The sequence below is a fragment of the Oryctolagus cuniculus genome, chromosome 3 (assembly GCF_964237555.1).
Source record: "Oryctolagus cuniculus chromosome 3, mOryCun1.1, whole genome shotgun sequence".
Classification (NCBI taxonomy): Eukaryota; Metazoa; Chordata; class Mammalia; order Lagomorpha; family Leporidae; genus Oryctolagus; species Oryctolagus cuniculus.
In genome coordinates this window covers 57,478,482-57,496,274 of record NC_091434.1, presented here as the reverse complement: position 1 = coordinate 57,496,274, position 17,793 = coordinate 57,478,482, and the positions used below count along the sequence as shown (strand labels likewise).

Sequence of the window (17,793 nt, the reverse complement as noted above, 5' to 3'; positions counted from 1 at the left end):
TCTCTCCCAACAGTCATCTGCTTGTCCGTTGTATTCACTCTGTATATGCTACCCATCCATTAGGCGCTTAGAAGCCATTTTGGCCATAAGGTCTACTGTTGTGGTTTCATGTTGCTTGTGTTCAAGTAATCTTTATTATAGTTAACAATGGCCCTAAAGCACAAGAGTAGTGATGCTGGCAATTTGGATATGCCAAAAGGATGTGGAGAAAAAGTACTTCCATTACATGAAAAGTGAAACTTTTCAACTTAATAAGGGAAGAATAAAATTGTATGCTGAGGTTGCCTATATTCACTCTAGGGCAAGAATGAATCTTCTGTTAAATTGTGAAGAAGGGAAAAGAAATTTGTGTTAGTTTTGTTGTCACACCTCAAACCACAAAAAATGTTACAGCGACAGTGCATTTGTTTTTAAAGATTTATTTGTTTATTTATTTGAGAATCAGAGTTACAGAGAAGGAGAAGCAGAAGAAGAGAGAGGGAGGGAGGGAGAGAGAGAGAGAAAGAGAGATGTCTTCCATCCACTAGTTCACTCCCCAAATGGCTGCAATGGCTGGTGTGGGCCAGGCTGAAGGCAGGAGCCAGGAGGTTCATCTGAGTCTCCCATGTGAGTCCAAGGGCCCCAAGGACTTGTGCCATCTTTTGCTGCTTTCCCAGGCATATTAAAAGGGAGGTGGATCGGAGTTGGAGCAGCTGGGTCTCGAACTGGTGCCCATGTGGGATGCCGGCACTGTAGGTGTGGCTTTACCTGCCACAGCCCCAGCCCCTCAACAGTGGATTTTTAAGTGCTAAATTTGTGGTGCCGTACTATCTGTGGTTTTAGGCAATCAATGGGAGTCCTGGAATGTATCCTTCACAGATAAAGGAGGGGCTGCTCTAGGTTCTTTGATAAACCTAGTGGACCTGAGGTGATCCGAAACATATCTTTCCTGAGGGAATAGTTAGGTTAGTAGGTTAATTTAGATTAGCTCTGGTTTCTAATCTTGAGTACAGACAAGTCTAGTGACTGGAGATAAATATATATAATATATATAATATAAATAAATATACATATTTATATATATTTATATATATGCATATATAAAAGTTTTTTTGAAGAAGATTTTTTGAAATCCTTAGGTGACCATATTTTTCTCTTCAGTCAGGATCACATTGTTGTATTGTAATTTTTACTTGGCAATTTTAACCTTTTTTTTTTTTTTTTTTTTCAAATTTTTGACAGGCAGAGTGGACAGTGAGAGAGAGACAGAGAGAAAGGTCTTCCTTTGCCGTTGGTTCACCCTCCAATGGCTGCTGCGGCCGGCGTGCTGCAGCCGGCGCAAGGTGCTGATCCCATGGCAGGAGCCAGGTGCTTCTCTTGGTTTCCCATGGGGTGCAGGGCCCAAGGACTTGGGCCATCCTCCACTGCACTCCCAGGCCACAGCAGAGAACTGGCCTGGAAGAGGGGCAACCGGGACAGAATCTGGCACCCCAACTGGGACTAGAACCCGGTGTGCCGGTGCCGCAAGGTGGAGGATTAGCCTATTGAGCCATGGCGCCGACCGGCAATTTTAACTTTTGATCCTGTTTAGCTTTGTTTTGATGTTGTTGGGAGGAAAGAGATGAACATCATTTCTGGAAATCTTGTAGGCTTGCCTCTATGCTTGTATTTGTGCTGTTGATGTCAAATATAATTGTATCAGAGTCCTCATTTATATCATTGTAAAGTTATATACTGTTAACACGGTCAACCTTTGTGAATTTTTGTCTTATATACTCTCATATTTGATTCTTAGAGTAACAGGTAAGTTTTTATGTTAAAGATTTATTAGATATAATTAGATATAATAACTAAGGAGAAGTAACACTGAATCCTGTAAACATTCTCTCTCACTTCATCTCCAGCTATTATGCCTTGCATTCTTCATACACAAAATGAAAATGGTAGTGTCTGTTTTACTGAATTTACAGCTCTGTTAAACATAAATACATGTAAAGTACCTAAATTAGCATCTTGTATAATACCATAAGTTTTCAACACATGCCAGCAGTCATCATCATTAATGTTATCTTTGTTTTTATTGTTCTGTTGTTATATTTGGGAAGTGAGGCTCAATAATGTGCTCTAATTTTGACAGCAGTTAATAGAATTCCAACATTAACAAATTACAAAATTTATTATTGGGGCAGCACTGTGGCACAGTGGGTTAAGGTGCTGTCTGCAGTGCCGGGATCCCATATGGGTGCTATTCCACTTTCCATCCACTTCCATCTAGCTTCCTGCTATTGTGCCTGGGAACACAGCAGAGTATGCCCAAATGGCCCCTGCACCCAAATGGGAGACCTGGATGAAGCTCCTGGCTCCTAGCTTCAGCCTGGCCCAGCCCTGGCCATTGCAACCATTTGGGGAGTGAACCAGTAGATGCATGATATCTCTCTCTTTCCCTCTCTCTCTGTAATTCTGACTTTCAAATAAATAAAATTTTTTAAACATTTTAAATTCTTTTTTTTAAGAAAATTTGTGTATAGCATTAGTCTTTTCTTTTAAAAATTATTTATGTATTTGAGAGGTAGTGTTATAGACAGACGGAGAGATAGAGAGAAAGGCCTTCCATCTGCTGGTTCACTCCCCAAATGGCCATCACAGCCTGGAGCTGGGCCGATTGGAAGCCAGGAGTCAGCAGCTTCCTCTGGGCTTCCCCAGAGGGTGCAGGAACTCAAGCAGTTGGGCCATCCTCCTCTTATTTTCCCAGGGCACAAGCAAGAGAGCTGGTTTGGAAGAGGAGCAGCTGGGACACTTAACAGGTGCTCATATCAGATGCTAGCGCCTCAGGTGGAGGCCTAGCCTACTACACCAGATCACACTGGCTCCAATAAGTAAATCTTAGAAAATAATTATTCTCTTTCTACTATATGATGCTGTCTGTGGTGGTAAATGGTTCAGGGCTAGCAATATTACCTTTCTGTCATCCAGATCAATCCAGTTCTGGGTGCCTCCTAACATAATACTTGTTACCTTCCAAAAAAGCAACATATGGTGCTGCATTTCCCCCTGTTTTATGTTAAAGATGTGATTATTGTGATTCAGTAGCAGTTGGAATGTAAGGAAATAGAATAAAATAATCTCCCCAAATAGATTTTTGGGGACCATTGAGACAGTTTTGTTTGGCTGTTTGTTTTAAAATTTACTTTGACCTTTTATGTATTATGAAAATGTTGGGTAATTTGACTTTCTGGTTCTTCTTTGTGATTGATTAATAATGTGTCATTGTATCTGGCCGTTTAGTATAACTTGTTTGTTAAACCTCTTTATGGCTCTCAGGAAATCATTTTCTATTCATAAATAGGAAATTAAAACTCAGTTGGCAGCCTTTTTTGCACCTCAGCTTTGGATTTGAATAGTGGCTTTTTTATTCATTTCCTAATAGGTTTTGTTCCTGTGAATTCTTCTGAACTTATAAGGAGGTTTTTGACATAAGATCAGTATTAGCAACATATGTGTTTTATGAGGGTAAAATGTGGTTAAGTTGTAAATGGGAAATTTTGAGTTGGATGAGGTCATAAAGATTTCCTTGCTAGATGATCTCTTACAGTTTTTGCCACGGTTCCATGCATTATAAATCTCCCATTAGGATAATATAGTATATAGCTTTTTATAAAAACTTTACCATAATAGCTTTTTCCTTTTATCTGTAGAGAATCATTTTTATTTCTTAAGAACATACTTTCAGAAACCCATTTTAACATAAACACTTTGGAATGATTTAGTGTGATTTTCAAGTCTGTTGGGAATTCAGGATAAATGACAAGGCAGTACATGTATACTGTATTTAGAATGTATTGAGCAAGTAGATAGCAGAAAATCAGTAAAAGTGGAATGTGAATCTTCTGCATGACCCTGGAGAATAGTGGTTCTCTACTTGGGTTTTATGACCCTCTTTACAGTCTTTAGAATTTGAAAACCAAAGAACTTTTGTTTATGTGTATTTTAGCTATTAATATTTATTGTATTACAAATGAAAGCTGGGGACTCAAGGCCACCTTGCACACAGGTTGTGAAAGTCCCCGTGATAGTTGCTAGTCTCTGAGGAATCTAACTTCAGTCACCAGTAACACCACTGGTGTCTCATTGAGCCATTTTCACAGTTACAGAATTCATACTGTTCACTAACATGTAAATGAATGTCAGTGAAGATAATACTATTGCCATGCCATAAATGAGAAATAGTTTTTTTTTTTTTAAACTAAAGATACTTAAACTGGATTTCAAGATCATCCATCTCAAAATTCTGGCAGAAAAATTATGAAATTTTTTCTGTGAATTTGATGAATTTATCCTTGAACTAGCTTTTCCCAGGTATGCAAGAACATCTTGCTCCCTTGAAGAAGGGAAACCATTGAAATTTTGTTTTCTTTTGGTTTGACATACAGGTTTCTTATGGTGAAAGTGCTGTGTGTGCACTCATGCTTCTGTGTTGATGGTGTTTTTCAGACTAGTATTTATTAGGATTCAGCTTTGAACTTGGGATCTATCTGTGACTGCTCCTGGGCCTGTAGTGCAGTCAGTATCTCACAGTCAATTTGTTGTCTTCAGTATTAAGCATGAGGAATATGTAACTGTTTGGTAGTGGGCTGGAATGGCCAGTGTACCAGAGGTTATTGAACCATTGGGTAAGATAGATAGATGTATGTTGTTACACAGGCACATACTCTAACTTTTTAAAGATAATGGTAGATCCTCATATTATCGCCTCAAAAAGAAAAATTAAAATGAAATCTTAAAGTCTATGTTAATTCATTTAAAAAAAAACTTGTTTCAAATAATAACTTTTTTAAAGTGAAAACTATTTGTAAAAAAAGGGTTTTTCTAAATGACGTTTTATGCTTTTCACATCTGTTTAATATCTGCTTGATAAAATAGCAGCTGAGTTCTCATGAATCTGCTTCTGCATTCAACCTGAGTCTTTTGAGTCATGTCAGAGGAAGAGTCCACTGTACATTCATTAGAGAGCAAGAGTGAAAAATGAGGGGCCGATGCTGTGGCATAGCAGGTAAAGCAGCCCTGGCTTCCCATATGGGTGCCAGCTTGAGTCTTGGCTGCTCCACTTCCAGTTCTTTGCTATGGCCTGGGAAAGCAGTGGAAGATGGCTCAAGTGCTTGGCCCTTCCACCCACATGGGAGACCTGGATGAAGCCCTTTGCTCCTGGCTTTGGACTGGTCCAACTTCAGCCGTTGTGGCCATCTGGGGCATGAACCAACGAATGGAAAATCTCCTCTCTCTCTCCCTCTCTGTAACTCTGCCTTTCTTTCTTTTTTTTCTTTTTTTTGCCAGGCAGAGTTAGACAGTGAGAGAGAAAGAGACAGAGAGAGAGAGAGAGAGAGAGGGAGAGGTCTTCTATCCGCTGGTTCGCTTCTCAATTGGCCACAACGGCCAGAACTGCGCCGACCTGAAGCCAGGAGCCAGGAGCTTCTTCCGAGTCACCCACGGGGGTGTGGGGACCCAAGGAATTGGGCCATCTTCCACTGCTTTCCCAGGCCATAGCATAGAGCTGAATGGGAAGTGGAGCAGCTGGGATTCAAACCAGTGCCCATATGGGATGCCGGCACTGCAGGCGCCGGGTTCACCAGCTACGCCAAGTTGCGGGCCCCAATAAATAAATCTTTAAAAAAGGACAAATGGACTATACATAATTATGAAATTTTTTTTAAGATTTATTTTACTTGAAAGGTAGAGTTAGAGAGAGAGAAGGAGGGAGGGAGGGAGGGAGATCTTCCATCAGCTGACTCACTTGCCAAATGGCTGCAATGTCTGGGGCTGGGCCAGGCTTAAGCCAACCAGGAGCCAGGAGTCTCATTTGGGTTTCTTACATTGGTGTCTGAGGCTCAAGTAATGCTTTCTCAGGTGCATTAGCAGGGAGCTTGATTGGGAGTAGGATAGCCAGGACTCAAACCAGTGCCCATATAGGATGCTAGCATGGTGATGCCACAGTACTGGCCACATAAAATAATTTTGATTTGGCTGAATTCATCAGTGGGTCTTGGGAATCAGATTTGTGGACCATTCTTAAGTACTTGTGCTAAAGTAAATATAAATGTTAACTAAGTTGCTGTTTAATAAGAGCTCAGGCTTTGGATTCTGAAGATCTGGACTGGAATTCCAACTTCCATTCTGGTTGATTTTTAATATATTCCTGCTTCCTAATTTGTTAAATGGAGCCTACCTTATAGGTTTGTTAGAAATAAAAATACAAATGTAAAGAATAGTATAATAATCAGCACATAGTAAAATGCTGCTACCTCTTATCATTTCAAAATTTTAATGCTGTTAGGTCACTGTTGCTCAGAATTTTCTGTTGGTTGGGAACCTCACTTGAGGAGAAGCCAAATCCTTTACAGTGGCTTACAAGATTAGTCCTCCTGATCTCTACTCTCATGTTGGCTCTTACTTGAGATCTCTCACTGTGTGAAGAGTGGCCTTCTTAGTATTCATCCAATACCGGTCATTTCCTTTTTAAGACCTTGGCACTTTGTCATCTCCATCTCATATTTAGTTTTGGAGTCACCGACATGTTTTGTTTCCCATCTCTTTCAGTCTTTCCCATTAAAGGCACTTTTTGTGAATTTTCATTTAACCCTTCTACATTATTATTATTATTATTATTATTATTATTATTTTCTCAATAGGACTTTGCTTTCCTCTACACTAGTTATTTACTTATTTATCTCTCCTGCTCCAGAAATTAGGCTTATTAAGCATGAGTGTTTCATTTTGACTGACTTTTTTACTATTATATCCTTTTTTTTCTATAATATCCTATTAAGTCTTCAATACCTAGAATGATGCTTGGTACATATTAGTGCTGAATAAATGAATAATTGAACAAATGAATCATTACTGCCACAAAAAAAGAAGGAAAAACAGTCTCTATTCCTCAGAAATGAATGGTCTTAATTGAATAGCACCTGTGAGAAAAACACAACCATGTAAACTGTTTAGCATAGCACATTTTACACAAAGAAGTACTCACTACTTGGCAGTGCCACTGAAGGATAAAAAGCACTAGTATAAGGCATTTTAGATAGAATGATCTGAATAAAAGAAAGCTGTATTCACATCTTAGGAAGCAGTGTGTATTGCTTAGGGTGTACTGGAAAAATGAGGTTGGAACCATATTAAGGTAGCTAAGGCATTTGGGTTTTGGTCTGTATATAATGAGGAGTTTCTGAATATTTTTAAGGCAGAGGTGCTGTGATGAAAGTGGTGGGTTTGGAAGTTGAAACCAACAGAAATTCTTGAGGTTGATTGGGAGAGTCCTTCTGATACAGTTAGTCAGAAATTAACAAAGTATGTAACAAATTTATAATGTAAAATAAAATCAACATTTATAAAATCATAAACTTCCCAATTTTTATGACTCATTATTTGGTTATGAAATTATCATTTGATCACAGTTGTATATTTTGAGCTATTTAATTGTCAACTTTTAATACACTTTTTAATTTAAAACTAAGATCTTTGACTTAAACCAAGTATTTATATTGGTAATTAACTTACTAAATATACTAATATAGGACAGAGTATGTTTAGTCCAGCAAATATTGGTCAGCCACGAAAGACAACATTGTCTCCTGCCCAGTTGGATCCTTTTTATACTCAAGGAGATTCTCTGACTTCAGAAGATCACCTCGATGACACTTGGGTGACTGTGTTTGGGTAAGGTTGTTGAATCATTTACCTTTTTTAAAAAATACCTCCACCTCAATATTTGAGAATAAATATTATCATTTAGAAAAAATAAAGGAATTTACACAGCAGAAACCTACCACTTATATTGTACAGATGTGAATAGTTTGGTGCATTTGCTTTTTGTGTTATTTGTCCATCAATCCAACTTTCTGTTAATGGATTTCATAGTAAGTTGTAGGTATTAGTACATAACACCCTGATACTTCAACATGTGTATTATTACCCAGGCTTTGCTATTTGTGTGTAGTATTTATTTTATTTTATTTTTTAAAGATTTATTTTATTTATTTGAAAGACAGAGTTACAGAGAGACATAGAAACAGAGAGAGGTCTTCCATCTGATGGTTCACTCCCCAGTTGGTGGTCTTGCGCTGTGGCTCACTTGGTTAATCCTCCGCCTGCGGCACCGGCATCCCACATGGGCGCCGGATTCTAGTCCCGGTTGCTCCTCTTCCAGTCCAGCTCTCTGCTGTGGTCCAGGAGTGCAGTGGAGGATGGCCCAAGTGCTTGGGCCCCTGCATCCGCATGGGAGACCAGGAGGAAGCACCTGGCTCTTGGCTTCAGATTGGTGTAGTGCCAGCTGTAGTGGCCACTTGGCGGGTGAACCAACGGAAGGAAGACCTTTCTCTCTGTCTCTCTCTCATTGTCTAACTCTATTTGTCCAATAAATAAATAAATAAATATAAAATAACAACAACTGCCCAATTGGCTGCAACGGCTGGAGCTGCGCTGTTCTGAAACCAGGAGCCAGGAGCTTCTTCAGAGTCACCCACATGGGTACAGGGGCCCAAGGACTTGGGCCATCTTCTACTGCTATCCCAGGCCACAGCAGAAAGCTGGATCGGAAAAGGAGCAGCCGGTACTAGAACCGGCGCCCCTATGGGATGCCAGCTCCTCAGGCCAAGGCTTTAACCCCCTGTGACACAGCGCCGGCCTCGGGAATGAAACTTTCTAACCAAATATCATGTATTATTAGAAACAAAGGATTATAGTTCCAGATGCATTTTGAATAGCTGTTTGTGGCCAAAAAAGTACTTTAAAACACTATAGAGACAATATTATGTAATCTTTTTATTTTACAGATGAGGAAACTGAGGTATAAACAAGTTATTTGTTCAGAAGTTCATATCTAGTTAATAACTAGATTAAAAACTCAGGTCTTCTGACTTTTCAAACTAATACTGGTGTGGTTTATTTATTTTTGGAATAAAAATATAAAAAGAACACTTAGATTCATTGAAGGAAGAATAACACACAGTTAATATTTTGTGCATTTTATGTATTCAAAATGTAAAAATTCAAATGTATACATAAAAACTGTGGAAAAAAATATTCTACTCTACTTTAGTCCTCAGCTATATTTTTTTTCTTTAGGGCATGATTGCCACTTGTTTTTTGTGTATTTTTGGTCTTGGAGCCCGTATGGGATACCGGTGTTTCAGGCAGAAGTCTTCACCAGAATGCCAACCCCTTTTTTAATATGTAAGATATACATTCTGCCACTTCCTTTTTTTTTTTTTTTTTTTTTTTTTGCTATTTTCATGTTTTAGTAAACCTTTATGTGAGCTTAATTTTGAGAACTGAAGCATTCTTTAAGAATGAAACATTTCATTTTATTTGTAGGGAAATACTTATATAAATACATTATATACATTGCTTTTAAATAAAGTCAGAGTTACATAGAGAGAGAGAGGTCTTCCATTTGCTGGTTCAGTCCCTAATTGGCCGCATTGGCTGGAGCTGCGCTGATCTGAAGCTGGGAGTCAGGAACTTCCTTGGGGTCTTCCCACGTGGGTGCAGGGGCCCAAGGACTTGGGCCATTTTCTGCTTTCCCTGGCCATAGCAGAGAGCTGGACTGGAAGTGGAGTAGCCAGGACTCAAACTGGCGCCCACATGGGATTCCTGCACTGAATCTGTGATTCTACCTGCTATGCCACAGTGCTGGCGCCTCCGTTATTTTTTTTTTAAACCTCTGCTTTTTAGACATTTTGCCTCATTTACATTGTTATTTGGAAAAATAACATATTTGTAGTTACATAAGCATAATTGAATTCTTGTTCTGAATGCAGCAAATATCCATATAGATTGTATTTAGTGTTTAGTGTGTTTGCTTTTTAAAAAAATTTTTTTTTGAAAGAGTTACAGAAAGAGGGGAGACAAAACTTGATCTTCCATCCTTCCATCCACTAGTTCATTCCCCTAATTGGCTGCAATGGCCAGGGCAGGACCAGGCCAAAACCAGGAGTCAGGAGCTTCATCTGGGTCTCCCATGTGAGTGCAAGCAAGACTATCCTCCGTGGGCCATCCTCTGCTGCTTTACCAGGTTCATTAGCTGGGAGCTGTATCAGAAATGGAGCAGCCAGGACTAAAAACTGGATGTGCGCATCACAGGAAGTGGCTAAATGTGTTGTGCTACCATTGCCAGCCCCAGTTATTTATTTTTATGACTGAATTTTTTGCTTAGTTTTCTAACCTGAGCCCTAGATTAACTGAAGTCAGTGACCAAAGAACCTCTAGATACATCTTTCTTGACTGTTGACAGCTATTAATGTTTGTAAATTGTTCAGACTTTATTGTTTGGACTGTAAAAGTAATCATATCTTCTGAAATATTCAAGTCATGAAAACATAAGGAAGAAAGTAAAAATCTTAGAATTTTCCCATACAAATATATGGCTATTAAAATTTTGGTAACCATCCCTTCAGATGATTCTGTATCATTGATATTGGTGCTGAATTTAATTTTTTTTCAGTGATAAAGTTCAGAATTTTTAGATACTGCTTAATGCAGAATGTTATGACTCTATAACCTATAATTCCTTTTTAATAACCATAGAATACCTAAATGTAAACATGCTGTAAAATATGTACAGAACTATTTGAAGAACGTTTCAAATTCTTTTTGAAGAACTATGATAATAGTAGTGAGGGGAGTTTTTAGAGGTCTCAAAAGTAGAACCTGGAGCTGGAGAACATCTTGAGTCAAGACTAACACAATTGCTTTTGAGTGATTGGTAGCATTTGGCCATAAAGAAGAAAATTGGTTAATCAATCAGGAATCTCCCATTAATTTTCTGGACAGTTGGATGAATTTATCTAAACACATATTAGAATGTTAATTTGCATTCCTGTTCACAGTGGCAGTTGACTGGTTTGTTTGGACAATTCTTTTTTTTCTTTTTCAGATTTCCTCAAGCATCTGCTTCCTATATATTATTACAGTTTGCTCAATATGGAAATATCTTAAAACATGTGGTAAGGCTTACACTTTTTCAATTCAAGATGAATTCAGTATGAATTGAAGGAAACCGCTTCTGAATTTTGTCTGTTTTTTCTAAACTTAAAAAAATTTAGAGATTTGATACAATGGGTCCTTCTGGTCTGGAAGGCTGAAAATTACATCATGCTTATTAATAAGGGATAATGACAAGATAAGGAAGAAGATTGAGAGTTTTGGGATTCACTTCCCACTTCTAAATAGTTTATGGATTCTTATTTTTTTTTTTAAGATTTTGCTAATTTATTTGAGAGTTAGAGTTACAGACAGTGAGAGGGAGAGGCAGAGAGAAAGGTCTTCCATTCCCTGGTTCACTCCCCAGATGGTTGGAACAACTGGAGCTGAGCCGATCTGAAGCCAGAGCCAGAAGCTTCTGGTCTCCCACGTGGGTGCAGGGGCCCAAGGACTTGGGCCATCTTCTATTGCTTTCCCAGGCCATAGCGGAGACCTGGATTGAAAGAGGGACAGTCAGTACTCGAACTGGCGCCCAAATGGAATGCTGGCATTGGAGGCCAGAGGATTAACCTACCGTGCCACAGCGCCTGACCCTATAGACTCTTTAAAATGATGAATTATATCAAATATTACTGTGTTTAATCTGAACTTGTTTTTTAAAATAAATTAATCACTTGAGTGAGGGAGAGAGGGAAAGAGGAAGATAAATCTCCCATTTGATGATTTACTCCCTAGATGTCTGCAACAGGGCTGTGCCAAGGCTAAAGCCAGGAGCCAGAACTCAACCTACAATTTCCACATGGATGACTGGAACCCACTTGAGTCATCACCACTGCCTTCTGGGGTCTGCATTAGCAAGAAGCTTGAGTCAGGAGCCTGAGATGGACATCAAAACCAGGCATCCAGTGTGGGATGTGAACATCCTAATTGGTGTCTTGACCACTAGACTAACTGCCAACCCTGATCTTATGTTATTGGGGATAAAGGAACAGGAAGAAGTGCCTGAGTTTGAGTTTTTAGGACCTTGTATATTTAAAAAAAATAATTACTTAATTAGATTACTTAGTACAAGTTATAAGTAATTTTTTTTTGATTACTAGGAATTGACTTAGTTAACTGCTATACAAAATCAGATTAGTGACTATAATTTTAAAAAATTTATAGGAAGTATTGATATACCCTTTTAATTAGAAACAATTATCTTTGGAGAGTTATTTTGGTATCAGAGAATATTGCCATATGTTTTTTATTTTAGAGCATTGAGAGCTACGTAGAAATTATTGAAACTATTCCATAGGATTTTTGCTCAACCCTAGTGTACAACTTTGTACAGGGCATCAAATAAAAAATGGAAATGTAATTTTATTTTTACGTTTCTATTTTCCAGTCGGGTTCACTAGGTATACATTTTTTATGTTTGTATTTTAAGAGACCACTTCATTTCTTGCAGATGTCTAACACAGGAAATTGGATGCATATTCATTATCAATCTAAACTGCAGGCCCGGAAAGCCTTAAGCAAAGATGGGAGAATTTTTGGAGAATCCATCATGATTGGTGTGAAGCCATGTATAGACAAAGTAAGTTATTGGTGATGTAAGCCAAATAGCTTTATTTATGTGAAGAACACAAGACTAAGTATTGACATTGATGGTTTATATCACTTGGCTTCATTGTGCCTTTTCTTTTTTCTTTGTAGTTGGTGATGACATTTAAAGTAATCTTTCTGATAGCCAGATATTTATGTAACATTTATTTATTTTTTGAAAGGCAGAGAGACAGAGAAGAGAAGAGGAGAGAGAGAGAGAGAGAGAGATTTTCCATCCATTGGTTCACTGCTCAGATGGGTTTTTGTTAGTCTTTTTTATTTAAAATGTTTGAAAATTAGATATACTTAATAAAGAATGAGTACAATTTTTTTTAAGGATTTATTTGTTTACTTAAAAGAGTTATACAGAGAGAGAAGGAGAGGCAGAGAGAGGGAGAGAGGTCTTCCATCCACTGGTTCACTCCTCAGATGGCCGCGATAGCCGGAGCTACACTGATCTGAAGCCAGGAGCCAGGAACTTCTTCAGGTCTCCCACGTGGGTGCAGGGGCTGAAGGACTTGGGCCGTCTTACTGCTTTCCCAGGCCATAGCAGAGAGCTGGATTGGAAGTGGAGCAGCTGGGACCTGGCTCCCATATGTGATGCCGGCACTGCAAGTGGCGGCTTTACCTGCTACGTCACAGCGCCGGTCCCATAATGAGTACAATTTAATCTTTTCTTTGTGGCTTGTAAAGATCATTGTGAACATTCTTTATGTAAATAATGGGAAATGGTTCTATGTTGATAACTGGTATATACCCAATGAACATAGCAGAGATGGTTGCTGTTCTTAAAATTTGTTGTCACTGTTGGTTGTATTATTATCCATGGTACATCAGATGTTTGCAGAGGCTAGGGGATAAAATTTTCTTGCTAAGTTGGATGTATTTTTGTAAATTATGTATTACACTTATAAACAAGGAATTGTTTGTTTCCACAGAGCGTTATGGAAAACAGTGACAGATACGCCTTGTCATCCCCATCTTTAGCCTTTACACCACCAATCAAAACCTTAGGTACACCAACACAGCCTGGGAGTACTCCCAGAATTTCTACCATGAGACCTCTTGCTACAGCATATAAAGCTTCTACTAGTGATTATCAGGTATTTTAAGCATTGTGTGAAAAAGTTGTACCTTATGCAAACTGTTGAAATCTTTACTAAGTATATACTAAGTATATACTGTATATAAAGATAATTAAAAATGAATCTTAATGAAGAATGAGATGGGAGAGGGAGTAGGAGATGGGATGGTATGCAGGTGGGAGGGTGGTTTGGGGGGAAAAAACTGCTGTAATCCAAAAGTTAGACTTTTGAAATTTATAGTTATTAAATAAAAGATAAAAAAAAAGGAAAAAGTTGTATTTTAAATGTGGAGTATATAGCATTTGTAACTTTTTCACTGGATTGGTCTGTATGCTATTAACAGTGGAAGTGGTTGCCTTGATGAAACCTTTAAACTTCTCAAATTTCTTATTTTAAAGTTAGAATCTTGGCCATTGAAGAGTTATCTTGAATTAAAAATAATCATCATTTCTTCACACACTTGATCTTAGCCAAAAGGCCGAGAAGTGATAAAAAAATCATTTCTTAAATATTTTGAAAGTTACAGTTTTTTCTTAGTTGTATATTCATATATATAGAATGTTTGTGGTTTACATCTCAGGCATTAAAACTATTAAATTGATGAGTAAATCTGATGGTATCATCATAGGTGGTGGTAGCTTTGGTTATTGAAAGTGATCAGCTCCCATTATTCAGAGAGAAAAAAATTTTAATTTAAGAAAATGTAAAGAAGCTGATTATATTCCTTGAAGAATGGTAGAACTATGTGATTCAGTATTTATTGTCTCTTACTGAATATTAGCCTCGGGTTTAGAACTTAATCAGTTTCTGACACAGAACCTGAAACATAGTACATAAAGCACCTGGTGCTTTAAGTATGATCGGTAGTATTAGTTCAGTTTTTTATTTCCCTTGTGATTTGGAGACTGTTCTGGACATTTTTTTTTCTTTTTTTTTTTACGGATATTTTAAAGTCCCCATTTGCTTACAGCTTTTGTTATATTTGTTAGATATCTAACTTAAGTAGCAGATGCTTTGTCAAAGGAATACGATTTATGATTTGTACTACTCTTTTCTCTCTCTCTCTCTCTCTTTTTTTTTTTTTTTTTTTTAACATTTATTTGAAAGAGTGTCAGAGAGAGAGAGGGAAAGTCAGAGAAGAGAGGTACTCCATCTACTGCTCTGCTCCCCGAATGGCTTCAACAGCTAGATCTGGTCCAGGTCAAAGCCAGGAGTTAGGAGCTCCATCCTGTCCTCCCACATGGGTAGTATGGACCCAAGTATCTGGGCCATCTTCTGTTGCCTTCCCAGGTGCATCAGCAAGAAGCTGGATTGGAAGTTGAGCAGGTGGGACTTGAACTGGTACCAACCAGCTGTGCCACTGTGTCGACCCCCTAATTTTGCTATTCTTGAAAGCATAACATTGTTTTTAAGAATAGACAATTGAATGCTATAAATACATTTTAATATTTCTCTTTTTATTTAGCCATTAACTCTAGAATTGACTAGGACACTGAAGAAATCATCAACTAACAGTTTTTTTGTGTGTATGTGTGTTTTTTTGATAGGTTATTTCTGACAGACAGACGCCAAAAAAAGATGAAAGTCTTGTATCCAAAGCAATGGAGTACATGTTCGGCTGGTAGTATAATAAGAACTAAGAAATCAGCTACTGAAGAGGAGGCTGCTACATTAAAACAGAGTTAGCAGAGTACTGCCAGTTTTCTTCGGTTAGTTATATAACCACTCTTGGCAGTATTGGATATCTATCTCATACTTCTTTTAGAAGCTTTTTTTTTTTTTAAAGGATAAGGCTATTTGTAGCTTGCACTCTAAAAGCTGCTCGAGACATTTTGAAGAAAACTAAAAATCCGTATAAATAGGATTTTGTGCTTTCTGTGATAGTGCATGCTTAAGCAAAGAAACTCTGCATTGATCACTGAAAATTAAATAATTAAACTTGTCATGAGGTCTCTTAGTCTTCTGAGAAGGTGGAGTGAATTTCATGAAGGGAAACTGCAGCTGTTTCTCCCAAGACACAAAGATTACAATTAGAGATTTGAATTATGGTCTTTTAATTTAGATCGTATTTAATATTTTAATTATCTTTGTATATGTCCTGTCATGGATTGTCATTTTTCAGTATCCTGAAGCTGTAACATTCTTTTAAAAACTCTACTACTAAAATTTCTTGATAATAAACTTTGTCAATGATGTGTTTTGAACATTTTTTTGAAGGAGTGATTTGTTATTTAACAAAAGTGTTAAATGTTAGTTGAAATAGAGAAAATACATCATGAACCTCCATATATTTGTAATCTAGTTTCTGTTAAGCTTTGTAGTACTTGATGCTTGTCTCTTATTTTAAGTCACATCTCAGATGTGATACCATTTTACTTTAGATAGTTGAGAATATATCAAAGTATTTCTATACATAATTATAATGTATCTCATCTAGCAGATTTAGTAACATATTAATATCTAGTATCCAATTCATTTGGTCAAATCATAGTCTGAACTAGGGCCCCACAATATAATTTGTTGTTTTGTTTCTTAAATGTTTTGAAATCTATATTAATTTCCTCTCTGCTCCACTCCGGAGCCCTGTGAGTGTCCATGTCTTATGTCCACAGCTGTTTTCTTTCTCTTCTCTCTTCTCTTCTCTTCTCTCTTCTCTCCTCTTCTCTCTTCTCTCTTCTCTCTTCTCTCTTCTCTCTTCTCTCTTCTCTCTTCTCTCCTCTCCTCTCTCCTCTCTCCTCTCTCCTCTCTCCTCTCTCCTCTTCTCTTCTCTTCCTACAGGCAGAGTGGACAGTGAGAGAGAGAGACAGAGAGAAAGGTCTTCCTTTGCCGTTGGTTCACTCTCCAGCATGCTGCGGCCGGCGCACCACGCTGATCCGAAGGCAGGAGCCAGGTGCTTCTCCTGGTCTCCCATGGGGTGCAGGGCCTAAGGACTTGGGCCATCCTCCATTGCCCTCCCTGGCCACAGCAGAGAGCTGGCCTGGAAGAGGGGCAACCAGGACAGAATCCGGCTAGAACCCTGTGTGCCAGCACCACAAGGCAGAGGATTAGCCTATTGAGGCAGGGCGCCGGCCTCTTTCTTTTTCTTTTTCTTTTTTAAAGATTTATTTATTTATTTGAAAGGCAAGAGTTGCAGAGAGTCAGAGGTGGAAAGAGAGAGAGAGAGAGAGAGAGGAGGAGGGAGGGAGGGAGGGAGTCTTTTATCCGCTGGTTCATTCCCTGATGGCTGCAACAGCTGGAGTTGTGTTGATGAGAAGCCAGGAGCTTCCTTCCAGTCTTCCACTTGGGTGCAGGGGTCCAAGGACTTGGGCTATCAGCTACTGCTTTCCCACGCCATAGTAGAGTGCCTGATTGAAAGTGGAGCATCCAGGACTTGAACCGGCGTCTATGGGATGTCGACACTGCAGGTAGCGGCTTTACCCACTATGCCACAGCACTGGCTACCACAGTTGTTTTCTTTTTTACCATTTATTCCATATCCTAAAACTTGCTTCTGTTATTTTGCTGTTTGTTTTATAATTTTTTTTGTTCATTTCATACAAAATACTCTTGTATTTTATGAGTTTTATAGTGAAATGTTTAAATTCCTCTTTCATTTCCATTTGTGTCTGTTCTATATATAGCTCTTTCTGTTTATTATTGGGATTATTACATTTAATACTATCCCCACCTGTTTCAGTTGTGGAGTTACTAAATTCATCATTGTACTTTGTGTGCCCTAAAGCATAATGATTTGGTAAATTCTTCTACATACATTAGCCTTAAATTATGAAGAAAACAAAATATATAGGCTTATAAATCAAAATTAGAATAATACTAGGTTTTAGATGCATAATTTAAAAAATATATTCATAGTGTCTTCAGGCATGTGGAACAGAAAAGGTGGAGTTACATACGATTGTTACAGTGCCCGTTTTTACAATTGCCTGTGTATTTAACCCTTATTAAGATCTTTAATTCTTGTTGCTTTGAGTTACTGTCTTGGTTTCTTTGATTCCATTCTGCGTGGCTTTCTTGAATATTTCTTGCTAGGCAGCTCTAGTGGTAACAGACTACTCAGTTTTTGTTTATCTGCAGACATCTTAACTTTTCATTTTTTTAAAATTTATTTTCACTTTTACTTGAAAAAGAGAGAGAAATTTATTTCCCATCTCCTAGTTTACTCCTC

The 17,793-nt window shown here is 38.1% G+C and overlaps 1 protein-coding gene across 5 annotated transcripts in view; it reads left to right on the top strand.

Moving 5' to 3' along the window:
- Positions 1-17,793, top strand: part of NUP35 (nucleoporin 35) — a 429,947-nt gene that overhangs the window by 32,667 nt on the left and 379,487 nt on the right. For 3 of the 5 annotated variants that reach the window (XR_007920340.2, XR_007920339.2, XR_011387210.1), the window contains exons 5-9: positions 7,551-7,692; positions 10,910-10,979; positions 12,407-12,535; positions 13,482-13,646; positions 15,176-15,337. Coding sequence is in view for 2 of the 5 variants with exons in the window: in XM_070070497.1 (XP_069926598.1) it covers positions 7,551-7,692; positions 10,910-10,979; positions 12,407-12,535; positions 13,482-13,646; positions 15,176-15,253 (584 nt within the window). In the remaining 3 variants the exon portion in view is untranslated. Of the gene's footprint in view, positions 1-7,550; positions 7,693-10,909; positions 10,980-12,406; positions 12,536-13,481; positions 13,647-15,175; positions 15,833-17,793 lie in introns of those variants that run through there. The other 2 variants (XM_070070497.1, XM_002712326.4) reach the window with 1 other exon arrangement.